General features: G+C 44.1%; 1 protein-coding gene across 3 annotated transcripts in view; it reads right to left on the bottom strand.

The window, feature by feature from the left end:
- Positions 1-13,382, bottom strand: part of LOC139631152 (A-type voltage-gated potassium channel KCND2-like) — a 32,027-nt gene that overhangs the window by 3,434 nt on the left and 15,211 nt on the right. For 2 of the 3 annotated variants that reach the window (XM_071495148.1, XM_071495153.1), the window contains exons 3-5: positions 2,048-2,210; positions 1,491-1,589; positions 416-514 (exon numbers count right to left, since the gene is read on the bottom strand). In XM_071495148.1, the coding sequence (XP_071351249.1) occupies positions 416-514; positions 1,491-1,589; positions 2,048-2,210 (361 nt within the window). The remainder of the gene's footprint in view (positions 1-415; positions 515-1,490; positions 1,590-2,047; positions 2,211-13,382) is intronic. The other variant, XM_071495160.1, reaches the window with a different exon arrangement.

Here is a 13,382-nt window from a genome sequence, read left to right as displayed (position 1 = left end):
ATAGATAGTGTAAAATGAAGCAGGCTGGTTTGAATGGAAGGAATAATGTTACTGGCTGGCAGAGTCATGTTATCTTCAGCATGTTGCTGGCGAGGGGACTCAACATTTCCCAGCCCCATTAACTGCTATTTTTAACCCATGTTGCATATGAAATAGATTGTACAGTTTGTGCATGGATGGAAAAACCTAGTTTGTTTCTATTTGCAACACACTGGAACAGGCAGGCACTACTGATGATACAGCGCAGACTGCAGGAGTGACGCAATTTTACATAAAAGGATCTATTTTTTACAGTGAGCTATTTTAAACGGTGTAAAGTCTGTTACCAAGATAGTAAAAATGAAAGATGCCAAAGTGATTGTGTGTTTTCCAGTGGACACAGCTTTTCAGTTTGAGAAAAAAAAAAGGATTTTACCGTGGTTTTCTCCAGGCAGTGCAGCAGGTGATGATGCTGGCTCTCAAAAGGAGGGCTGGCGGCCTTCCCCACCAGGGCCTGTCCTGCCTCCTTGGAGGCCTTGGAACACACAAAGTAAAAAAAAAAAAAAAACAGTGTAGATGAGCAAGCTCAGACTCCCTGAGTCTCAGGCAACAGCTAGGAGCTCTGTGATGTAGTGGAGAGTACGCAAAGCACTGAGAGTTGAAATGATGATCTGTAGCACGGCAGCCAATCTACTGAGAACCTAGTCAGATGGGGATGTTTTAGAGATGCATAGAGACAGTGGCTGATTACAACATGTGTCACTGATACACTTGGTTTTGCCAGTCTTTCGCTGATTTGGTGAGAAGGACCAGAAAAGTCAAATTAGAACTCAACTCATTTCAGTGCAACAGCAGTGGCACACCTAGACACAGATCGAACAGTCGACACCAAACACGGCACAGATTCTGGACCACAACCACACTACAGGCGTTGATGAAGCTCTGCACGGCTCTGGGATGGAAGGTAATGTTGTGTTAGTCTGCACTACAACCTGAATGCTCTAGAAATAACACACAGAACACACAGCAGATCAAAAACAGAGTTTAGAGGAGATGCAGGCCGAGCAGACAGCCTCCATAGGCGACCTACTGTCCAGGAAGCCTTTGGTTCCCTCCTTCCCCTCCAAACCCTGTTAAACAGACATGCGGAACTTGGTCATGTGTCAGTGTGACTGTAATGGCTGCGTGCTCCACCAGAAGGCAAGTGTGCCTGCCTGGCCCTCCTGCTGTATGGACAGAGAGAGAGAGAGAGAGAGAGAGAGAGAGAGAGAGAGAGAGAGAGTGTCGACGAAGCATGTCAATGCTGCAGCTGAGAGGTGCGATGTAAGAGAGAGGACGATCACACTGAAGCACTGGAATGACAGCAGCCCCTGTGTTACAGCATGAGAAGCTCCCTCCTCCCCCCTCCCCCTCCCCTGTGTGTGGTGGCATGGCCCCCCGAGCAGAGCGGCATGCAAGCATCAGCGAGGCCCCGGTCAGTCAGCCCCCAAGCCGCTGCTTGGCCCCGTTACCTCCTCCAGTGAGTCGATCAGGAGCCCATTTTGTTTGTAGCGCATATAGGCATTAGTGCCTCGAATCTTCGCAGCACGGATTCTAGCAAGTCGAGTTTTCTGTTTGAACAAACAGACCTCTGTTTTAGCCTCTGATGCTTTGTCTGTCACACTAATTGGCTCTGTCTCCCTCTGGCAGCCACAGTATTTAGTAGAGAGAGGCTACGCTTAAATCTACGATTAGGAAATTCTGCCTTAGCAAACACTTTCAGAAAGAAATGCACATATTGCTATTGAAAAGCTGCTGACACAAAACTCTGAAGATCATTTGTTCAGTCATTGTCATTTCCTCTCTTATTTCTCTCTCCCACTGAAATATACTCAAGCAAGTTTAGCCCACCCAATACAAACATACAGTACACAGAAGCACAATACAAGATTAATATTCTGGAAGATAACATTTGCCCTGTCATTGTTCTGTGTGGATAAGACAGGGACAGAGGAAAGAGGCAGATAGGAGCAGAATAAAGAGAGATAGAGAGGAAAAAGGAGGCGAGAGGCAGAGGGAGGGGCAGTACCCTCTGGGCTCGTCGTTTCTCCGCCCGCTGGCTCTGGTGGTAGATGCGGCTGAAGTTTGACACTATGACAGGGACAGGCAAGGCGATGACCAGCACCCCACTCAGAGAGCATATGGACCCAAACACCTTCCCCACGATTGTTTTTGGCACCATGTCACCATACCTGAAACACAGAAAACAGACGACAGTGAGCACACTGGGTAGAAAAACAAAACAAAACAAAACAAAAAAAAAATCCCTTTTGAAGAATCTGCCCTGGAAGCTTGTTTTATCATGTTGTTGTCTATTAATGCTATTTTTAATAGTCCTGAAATAGTTACAGTGACCTTGGATTATTTCACTACTTCAAATAAAAAGTCACACATTTCAAGTGGGTGAGGAATAAATAGGACTTTTCTGAAGTCTCTGCTTCCTGGCCTACTTTCTACATGACTTTGTGATGCTCCTCTTTTAAAACCCTGTTTCATATATAATTACACACCTGCTGGCAACGGCTACTGCTTTCATATCGTGACCAAACGTGCTACACATCCCCTGTGACCTCTGTTAGCCAAACAGCTTGTGAAAGATACAGGGAGTAGTATCACATCGAGCGAAAGCAAAAGGGGAAGGGAACAACATGATGCCAAACCCTGGAGAGATCGCAGGAGTCTGTGGGCATGTGAATATTGAATGTAGATACACAGTGAAGCCACGTTAAAACAATTAATGTCCAAGATAGAAGAGAAAAACAGCTCTGTGGAAATTGTGCGCAACACTGATCGGAGGGTGTTGCAGAGCACAAGCACAAGTCATTTTTCAACGTCATACAAATGTTGAACAGGCTACGTTCAGCATGAACACATTAATGGTTGTTTATGTGTCAGATGGGACTGAATCATCCCCATTAACGAGATTAATGTGTCTGTCTTCTCTCGGGCACTCAGACCTGTCTGTGCTCAAGGTAAAGCTAAAATCAAACTGTCTTCATGATCTCACTTTCTTTACATTAGCAGACACCTCCAGTGCCACATACCAGGCCTTACAACCAAAACTAACAAGCTAAACACTGAGCCACAAACACAGTGACATTCTGTTGCCACGCAGAGAGGTAATTTTCATTCAATCATAAAAATAATTTAAACAAAACATAAGGCAGCAAGTCTCGATTTCTCCAAGGCAATTAATAGGAACAAGCCTGCAAATTATACACACAAATCATCTCAACAGAACCTGCGTGTTCCTGAACACCCCTCGGCTTGTTAGGCCACAGGCAGCTCTCGGGTTTAAAAAGCAGTGCAAATAAATGATTCAGAGCATGTGTGTTTTCCTTGTCTTCGACACATCCCTGCGTGTGCTGCAGAGGACCAGCAACCCACTGGATTGCAGGTGGGTGAGATGAATGATCGAGACCCTAATGCGTAAATGACCTGAGAAGACCATTACCTCCTGAGAGTAAGATGAATGCAGGTAGGAAAGGACATCAGCATTGCTCAGTGGCTGTGACAGCAGCGCGTCTCTCAAGTGAGGCAGGGTAATGTGAATGTATCGCTACACGGGAGGTTGACTATTTCATAAATGAAGTTGTCTAATGCCCATGGCCGTCTGCTTGAGTCATTAGCCTCAGGTTTCCATCACGTTGGGCCCAGCAGCCTGGGCTTTTACAGAGCTTGGGCGGAAAGATGTAAAAGTGGACATTTTAATATCACGCTTGATGGGACCTCATGTACAACAGTTTGCTTTCAAGTTGAGTAATCTCACACAGATGTCGTTAGTTTTACAGTTCATTACAGGTCAAGTCATTTTCCTTTGTAATCACTGACGGAGCCTGATGGCAGGTGTCAGTTATAGATTCTGGATATACTGTTGAAAGCCTATAAAGAGATCTGCATAAAAATGCATTGCCTCACATAAATGCGACTGCTCCCATGTGTTTTATTCCAATGGGAGGATGCTGCTGGATGTGAAAATAAGTCTGAACAGTCAACTGTGGAATACAATGCATTGCAGTTGCTTCAGCGAGCCTCATCTTTTGAAAGCAAAGCATAGTGGTGAGCAGGTGAAAAAAGAAAGGAGCAAGCGCACTCTGGAGAGAAACACTAACAGTGATGGATTGTTCATAAGGGGGAAGCTGAGATACACAAAGCTCTGCCTCCTGGATGATGGCAGAGGTAGGAATTAACAGCAGCCAGAGATTAAAGTAATGTTCCTGCTTTGTTCCTGTTGTCTCTGACTACCAGGTGCCCACGTTTGCTACCCCGAGTTGACATGGGTGAAACACAAAGATGGATGGCCAGATCCTTATCCACCCTGCAGAGGAGGAAAAGGGGTGTCGGAATGACTGAGTATCAATTCCCTGGTTCCACCCCCCTGAAACCATACTGTGCTCGCAGTCGCGCCGCTCTTAAAAACAGCGCATCCTGTAGAATTGTCCTACGGCGAGATGACAGCATTGCAGATGAAGCCCAACGCAGTGAGAGAGAGTGAAACTGGGGGTTCGCCTCAGACGTTGTAGGAGAAATGTCAGACTAAAAGGAATATTTGAATTCCAGAACCGGGGGATGAATGTCCCCGCCCGGCTCGGATAATAGACCAATCAAACATTCATGAGTCCCTGTGTCAACCTGTGTGGCAGAGTTTGTGCGGATGACCTTAAAAGCGGTGCGGTATTCCATCAGGGGGTGCTCTGAGACAGATTTCTATACATGACCTCACCGCCTCACAGCGAGCGCCGACACCCTGAAACATGGACACACCTGAGACACACAGGAACACACACACACACACACACACACACACATACTCACTGACAGTCTCATTTCCGTGTGTGTGTGTGTGTGTGTGTGTGTGCGCGCGTTTATGTGTAAAGACCTTTAATTTGACATCTACTTAAACCTATCCCCCTTCCTAAAAAAACAATCTTGTTCCTTGATTGTCTTCCAGAACCCTGTGTCTGAAATCTGACTGCCATCTGGTTAGTGGGAAGCGAGAGAGGGAAAAAAAAAAAAAACATATCTAGATGACTTTACAAACACGTCATTTGTTTTTTCTCAGAGAGAGGGCAAGTCTTTTTTTCTATAATCAAACAAAAAGAAATGAAACTCTTTTCTAGTAAAATGAGCCCAAATTGTAAAAATCTGACCTTTTCTAGTCATTTGAGCTGCTGCTTCTACTGCGCACAAATAAACCAACCTGTTGAAGTGTGTGCGGGCTGGCAGGAGGAAGGCAATACTTGGGGACAAACCTCCCTTAAGAGAGCACAGGCTCAAGTTTCTGATGTAATCATAGAGGTCTAAAGTAAGTCCTGCTATCCCACCAACTCACATGCCAGTTGAGAGCATCACCAACAGCTTAGCAGTGCTGACAATTAGGATCCAAGAAGGATTGTGGCAGATCTGTCAGCTGAGAGGGCTTTGTCAACAGCGTTAAAATCCTATCATCCACTGGCACCTCGGTCATGGGACTTCTAGCTTTCTCTTCCTGGGTTCTACTGTGAAACTAGCTCGCCTCCTGCAGAGGTGACTGTAGTAAAGTGCATCAATAAAACAGGAAGACTGATGCTCAAATGGCGTTGCAGTATTCAATTCCACTGATGTGAGTGATCAAGGTCAAGGTGTTCAAATACAGAAAAATCCTGTGATGAAGAAACCAAAGCTGCCAGGCTGCAAGGTGCCATCCTATTAAATCCGTCACGGTGAAGACATTAAATCCCTATTTCATCAAACTGCACTTTGATGCACTCTTCTTTGATATTTCAATGAGAAGCAATGGAATGAAACTAATTTGATTAATACATTAAGCATTTTGACTCATCAGCTGATTAGACTCAAGATGTATTAAGCACACTGTCCTATCTCATGCACCATCTATTCACGTTGTTTGACGGCGATAATTACTGAGCGGCCTGCAATCTGATAATCTGCATTTCAAATTAATTTCAATCTCACCTTCTTCCCTGAGATTGGTTTAACTCTACATCCCACTCACCATTTGTCTCTTTTTATCTGCAAGCAGGGGAAATTGCCCTGGGACATATCCATTGGGCTCAGTGGTATCTGTTGTGTGCGTTGAGTCACAGAGAACTTACTATGAGCTGCTCTTTGAGATGCTAAAACAAGACATTCATTTGAAGAAACACTTTATCGAGAGAAAATGTCAAGGTCAACCATTTTTAGTCTGACAAAGCATTAGCATTTTTTTTTTTTAATCATTTCAAAAAGATGAGATTGGTAAATTCCAAACATGCTCTCTGCATCAAGTATCCTCAGCAGGGCTTTGATAATTCTGTGAATGCGTGATTTTCTGTTTTTTCTGACCTTCACCAAACATCCCATCGCACACCAAGCTCACTATCAGTGCTGAGTGTTGAGGTAATTCACTCATTCAGTGTCACAGATCAGTGGCTTCTACAGCAAGCTCTCCAAACCTGCGAGACCAAAACCTGTCAGTTATATTGAAACTCTGATGCTGTCACTGACTGTACAAATCAAAAGCTGATAACGACGCAGAGAGGCAGTAAAACTGTGCAGGGACACCAGAACAGTGGCAAGGTCGAGAAGTATGAGATGCTGCTTCAGAAGTGGCGGCATTTCGGGGTTGGGCGTGATGTGAAATGTACAGCTACGGCAGATGATCAAAGGGTGTCAGAGTGGACGCAACATTAAAATCTTATCGAGGACTTGACAGAGAAGCGATGAGGCCTTGCGCTGACCAACCGAGAAAGACTCAATTTTTACGAGCCATGACAAGGAGCAAATGGGGCGATGCTCGTCGACAATATGGTTCTCTGTACCTTCTCCACAAGGCTGAAAGAACACAATATTCATCCTTGCTGACAGTTAAATAATAGATGTACCACAAAAATGTAATTTTCCTTCTGAACTCCATCATGCTCGTACAACTATGAATTTAGAATCTCGAGAAAATGGATTACACTGCCCGCGTGTCATGGAGGCACACTAACATGAGTGACAAGATGATATAAATTTTCTGCGGTGTATTTGTGAAGACCACGAGATTTATAGAGTACTGTGGGAGAGGTCTTGAGGGTGGTTATGTCATATTAAGAGCCTTCATAAAAAATTTAGTTCATAAAAACAAGAAAAGGAAAGGCTGTATGATCGTTCTTTTCTGTGCCAATAGGCATCATGAATCTGGGCAGTGAGAATGAAAAGAGAAATGCAGCAAACAGAGATTGGTGCATTTACAGATAAACAGGGGTAAGTGATGCTAGCTGAATAGCTTGTGTGCCATATGTTTTTATTATTGATGAACCAAATGGAAATCTGTTTTGTGTTTTGGTCAACATGTTAGAATATTAAGAACATTTTGTATTTATTTATCTTCATCATGAAACAACGCAGATACATTTTTTTTTTTTTTTGTAATGTCAGAGAGACTGGTGGCTAACACCCTGCAGAGGAGAATTTTTCCATTCAGTGGCAAAGCTACAGTATGTTCCCCTGCAATGCAATCCTCAGGGAGATATACCACAAGGTTTCAGAATCAGAAGCACAATAAGTGAACATGATCTCCAACATGATCCCTAAACGCCAAGTATCATTCCTGATGTTCTGCCCTGCATCTCTGGCTACAGCCCGGGAGCACAACATCCAAAATGCTGCCTCTCTTGGGTTTGGACACCAAAGACTGATGGGATTAAGAGTGTGTGGGCTGATAGGACTCTGCTCTGATGCTATCCCTCAGATATACATCATTATAGAGGGGGGAATCCCACAGGCTCTGGGATTAGCCCACTAGATTTCCACTGCAGGTGATAAGGGAGAGAGGGAGAGGCTGGCAGAACTACACAACATAATGGGGAGATGGGAAAGCAGAGATAGCAGGGAGCCAGCGGACCGCGCTGCCTGGTGTAATGCGTGTGGTAGGAAAAACAGAGCGCTTGGGTATGAGTAACTGCGAACAATAGCTACAGGGAAGGACAAGTTTGAGATAGGTGAAAGACATCACCAACTCTGTGGGCAAAAATGCTCAGACTACATTGTTCTGATTAAATGTTGAAATGCAGTAAAATGTAGTGTGAAGGAGATGTGAGATCTTTTTTTTTTTTTACGCTCTTCACAACCCAACTGCGATCCAGTCTCTGCAGGATTGTGAAAGACATAGAGCGGAAGGTTAACGTGTGAAGTTCAAGGAAACAGCCGTGGCGTGCACGACTACATGCCAGGAGGCGTTAACACATTGTAAATGAAGACTTTGTGGTGCAGCAGTGTCAATGTGGCTTTGATCTTCCATCTGAACGTTCACCCAGGAATCTCAGGAGCTACACACAGCCAATAAAGGCCAGTGAAATTCCTCTCATTTAGCTATGCAGACACAGATAAACTATATAGAATAATCCCCCACGTATAGCCCTGGCAAAGGCACCTCAGCTCGCTCTCTCGCTCACATATCAAACATGTATTCCCTCAGCCCTCCAAATCCCAGCTTAACCCTCACCCCGCGAAACCAGGCGGCTAGTTATCATCGCAGCTTTGACATTAGCATGCACGCCCTCTCTCATTTGGGAGATCTTCTTAAGAGTCAGGGATGATAAAAAGCTTTCCTCTCTACCGCTCTTCCATTCCTGACTTTGACTCACCCTTCCTCTGCCTGGACCTGGCTGCCTCTAACTATGAGCTGGAGATGAAACGCTTCATTCTCTTTCTCTTTCCCCTCCTTTTCTATTATCATGCAGTGTTAGCACAGCCCTGCTTGACATTTTTCTTTTCTTCTGCTCTTCTCCAGTCGCTCAGTCTACACCTGCTGACACTCGAGAAACAACTGCTGTCCTATGCAAAAAAAAGTACTCCTATTTCACTGCTATTATATGCCATGTCACCTCTACTTCAGCTCCTCGCCGTCATGATTATGACCAAATTCCTTGTGGCAATTTCTTTGAATTCCTCGATGAATGGCTGTTCTGTATTAACTGAATTTTGAGGAGGGTTAAGTATCCGCATGGACCCATGTTATCCTGCAAACACGCATATGTGAGAAAAATACTTTGTGTGTGTCAGAGGGAGGTCTGAGTGACGCAAGTCTTCCATCAGTCAGGACATGATGAAACCAGTGTAAACTGACTCAAAGTCTAATTTGTCATTCCATGTTTAGATAGCCCATCCTTCGTAGGTTACTTCAGAAAGCCAGGGGCTAAAAATATATTCCCACACGTCAGTGAAATACTTTGATAATGCAATTACACTGCTTCGTGGCTGAATGGGGAGGGCAAAGGAACATGAAAGAGGGGTAGGAAGCACGAAGGGGCGCCAGAGCTATGGATTATGAGAGAACGTGATAATGAAATGAAATCATCAGACACTCAAGCGATTATGCTAATGAACTCATTCCGTATTCATCATAGGTTAATCGGCATGCGGGGGAGAGAGTGGTGGCATTTTCTTGAACACCAACAGCTTTGATCGAGCAGGCAGCGAGTTACCTCACTGCTGGCATGTGAAGACCTGAGGAGGGGTTAAAGGTGACAACGCTGAAATTTAGCAATGACCAATTACAATTACAAATAATTAGATGAGAGAAATGAGAGTATCATTGTAGCATTAGTAACAGCAATGTTAATAGAAGTAGTTTTATTTCTTTTTTTATTACTTTCAAACATTGTGAAATTCCAGTCTCTGAATTACAAAAAAAATGCACTTGGAAAAGTGATGATGAAAATCTGAATTATACAAAACAGACCAAACTGGCCGCTTATGAAACACACTGTACCCTGATGGTCAACTGGTATTGACCAGATGAGATTTCAAAAGTCACCCCTGTGACCTTTGTTGTGCGGTCAGGTGATGGAGGAGAGCACAAACGTGAAAGGCCTCTCAGATTAGTGCCTCCGTGTTGGAAAGGGGAACTGGTCCAGCAGCCTCATCACGCTGACAGCAGATTAGTGCTCCACGGCGCCAGAGCAGACGGTGCAAGATTAACTTTGATGTGCGATTCCACACAGAGCAGCCGCTGGATATCAGTTCCCTCCACCAAATGGCCCCTTAACTCTGAGTTTGCAGCATGTGCACTCATGAGCTACACTATCTGAAAATCTGATTTTTAATGGCAGAGAACTGTGCCGCCAGATTTTGGCCTCGGCAGTTACATAGCATCCACCATAAAATAACATTAACTTTTTAATTAGAATATGCCATTTTTATCCATTAGCCATTAAGGCCTATCTTTACATATTATATTCAGTATTGATTAATCCATTCATTGCTTTTTTGATTAAAGGGGAACTCCTATCTTTTAAATGATAAACTGTTTAAACTGTTAAATGTAAATGTCAGAAAATAATTGAAAATGTCATCACCGTCTCTAGACCTGAAGGTAAGGTAATGTCTTGACCAACACCCAATGGTTATTTAATGTCTAATTATAAAAGACAAATAAAAGCAGCACTTTATTTCATTTGAGGAGCTGGAATTGGCAAATGTTTTGTCATCAAAACTACCGAGCTCCCATGTCAACAGATTCATCGTCATGACAACTGAGCAAACCCCATCTGCTGACGAAGACTGTGCGATAGGATGGAGGCTCCAAAACAGCCGGTAAGTGGACCTTATATTGGGATTGTTCAGTCACATTTTCATGATTATCTGACTAATTGTAGAGGCTTTAACCTGCAGCCTCTGTTACAACACAATACCACAAGGCCAGGATAATACATAAAACAGCTGCAGCCCCTCCTTTTCAGATTTGCTTACTGTACGTACAAAACTACATACACATCCAGGACAGATAATGCCTAGTATGGCATACTGTAAGTAGACACAACTCAATACCGAAACGGTCTCAGATGGTTTGTCATACCACAGAGAGAAGCATTTAAATTCCTCAGAGAGCATCTTTGAAACAAACATCAAGGTACAAATTCCAGCCGTTTAAAAAAACACGGCTGCAAGTTCAAAGGAACACTTCAAAATCTCACAGTCAAACTGGGGGGGAATAGCGAGGTTGGGATGAGACAGAAAGAGTAGTGAAGCGTAAAAATGTACTGAGCGCTCCCTCAGAAAGTGTGGACCACAGCCAGGCTGGTGACAGCAGTGAGCCCAGATAACAGCGAGTACCAGGAACCGGCGGGAACCTGTGGGGAAGTATTGGGAAGAGCTGCATCTCTTCTAACAGCTGCTGACTGGCCCCTGGGGCAGAGCAGAGCTGCTAGCTGCAGCCATAACCACCATCTCCCCACCTGCACCACGCTACTTCATGCGCATGGGGACATCATTACTTTTTCCATTTCACTCCACGAGACTTCTCCTGTCAAATCAAAAAATGACATGAAAAATAATAACTCGGGGCCATGGGTGGAACAACAACAGCAACAACAACACAACCAAAAGGTCAGTTTGATGATGAAAATTTGTCTTGCATCCACACAATCTATCAGTCATCAGTTGGCTTATTGCTATATCTGCTTTCACAGCAGGGGTGGCTGAGGCATGAATTGAACTGACCCTGGGCCAGTGGGAGAAAGTATCTGTACTTAATGACACATTATTTATAACTTCAGCATCTTTGTCACTGCAGAGGAGAGGCCTCCTGATGAATAATGACGCTCACACTCGGAAGACAGGCGGAGCAAAGGCACAGCTTTGGCTCCACCGCAGACACATTCGAATGTACCGTTAACAATCGTGACTGAATGAAGGTTATTCATTTTAATCACACTACAGCACACCCTCCCTCCCACTATCCCAGGGGGTTGCTATATTTAAGCACTTTTTCATTTCTTCTTCTCTTTTTGGTCTTGGCTGATGGCAAGGCAATTGCTTTGTGGGACGTCTGCCCTTGAAGAATCAGACAACAGAAGGAGATATTTATACATACTGTAGATGTGGAATGAGAGCGAGCTGTATCAAATTCAGCACCTTCCTCTTTGATTGTGTAGTGTTAAGAAATCAAATCTTTGGCCTTTTTTCTGCTTGCTTTTCAGCTTTTATTTCTCTTTTTTGTGTTAATGTTTCCACTCCAAAACAGAAGTGATGTTGATTTTGTACCTGTGCTCTAGGATTAGCTGTCTGCCCTGGGGGAGAGAGAAAGAGTGGGAATGTTTGTCTCCCATTTCTCCAATTCATTCACCCGCTTTCTAATTGGACTTCTCCATCTGTTGAGGTCTACAAATTGTCTTCTGGGGATGCTGCGGCTAAAACATCCTATCAGACACACAAATACATCAGGGACAGCCTTCCTGGAGCACTGCCATACCAGGCACTGAAAGAGTAGTCTGTGTACCTGTGTATCTGTGTGTGTGTGTGTGTGTGTGTGAGGCCGTGTGATGTGTAATCAGAAGTCCAGCAGCATACAGCCTGGAGATAAGTAGATATACGCTATACGCTGAACTCTGATATAAAGCTGGCAGGATTGGCTACTTGGAAAATTAATCTATCTGCCACACAGCAGATCTGTCGGTGGCGGGTGAAATGCTTTAATACAAGTTGACAATGTTGATGGGTGCCTGAAAAAAAGTGTCAGTAGTATTGACTCTATATCACATATATATGTAATAACTGTTTCTCCTCTGCAGTCCCCAAAGATGCTGATGACACAGATGAGATTTTTAAATTTTAAAAAGTTTTGGGTTTTTCATCCATTTCTCACTTGGAGTTGTTAATGATATGAGAAATTGTGTTCCTCATGTTTGTCGCTCTTTACATCCCATTGACTGGGAGTTGAATACTCAGGATCGAGCAATGGGACATGTGACAGTGTATTTGTGGTGATGATTACAGCCCATTAACTTTGATGGATGCCATTTCATAGAAAAAAGACGATGGGAGTTGGAACAACGGCAGCGCGTCTTGTTTTCTGTCACCAACATGTGTTCACAAAATCGTGGGGAAGAGCCCGCAGGAGAGCGCTGTAGCGAAGTCCACGCAAAATTGATTTTTGGATCCGAATGAGACCACTTCACCTCTGGAGGTAATTGAATGTCACATTAGAGAGGCTGGATCTGTCCCCGAGTCATGGTCAGGCATGATTCCCCTTGTGACATCCAGAGGACAGCAAGGACCAGAGCATCCAACATCACCACATCTGTGACCAGCAGATACATCAGGAATGTAAATGGTGTGCGTGTCATGTGTGTTTCCTTGCATGAGAGAGAGTGAGACTGTATGTGCAAGTAAATGAGACTAAGCTGCGTCTGAAATTGATTGCATTGTCTGGCTGTATTAATGCTAGCTGTCTGGGTGGCTTTCTCCTCTGCTCAACTCGCTGGCTTGTCTTGTCCTAAATTTGTGGCTCAGTCAAAACGACACACACTCCATTTGTCTGTGGCCGTTATGTAAAGATGAGCGCATGGATGCCAGAAATCTAACTCTTAAGCTCCTCCACAGGGATTACGGACAATTGG

Source organism: Trachinotus anak, unplaced genomic scaffold, assembly GCF_046630095.1.
Source record: "Trachinotus anak isolate AG129_WGS33_773 ecotype Australia unplaced genomic scaffold, CSIRO_AGI_Tana_v1 ptg000002l, whole genome shotgun sequence".
Classification (NCBI taxonomy): Eukaryota; Metazoa; Chordata; class Actinopteri; order Carangiformes; family Carangidae; genus Trachinotus; species Trachinotus anak.
Note: the sequence above shows the minus strand (reverse complement) of the source record. Positions and strands in the feature narration are given on the sequence as shown.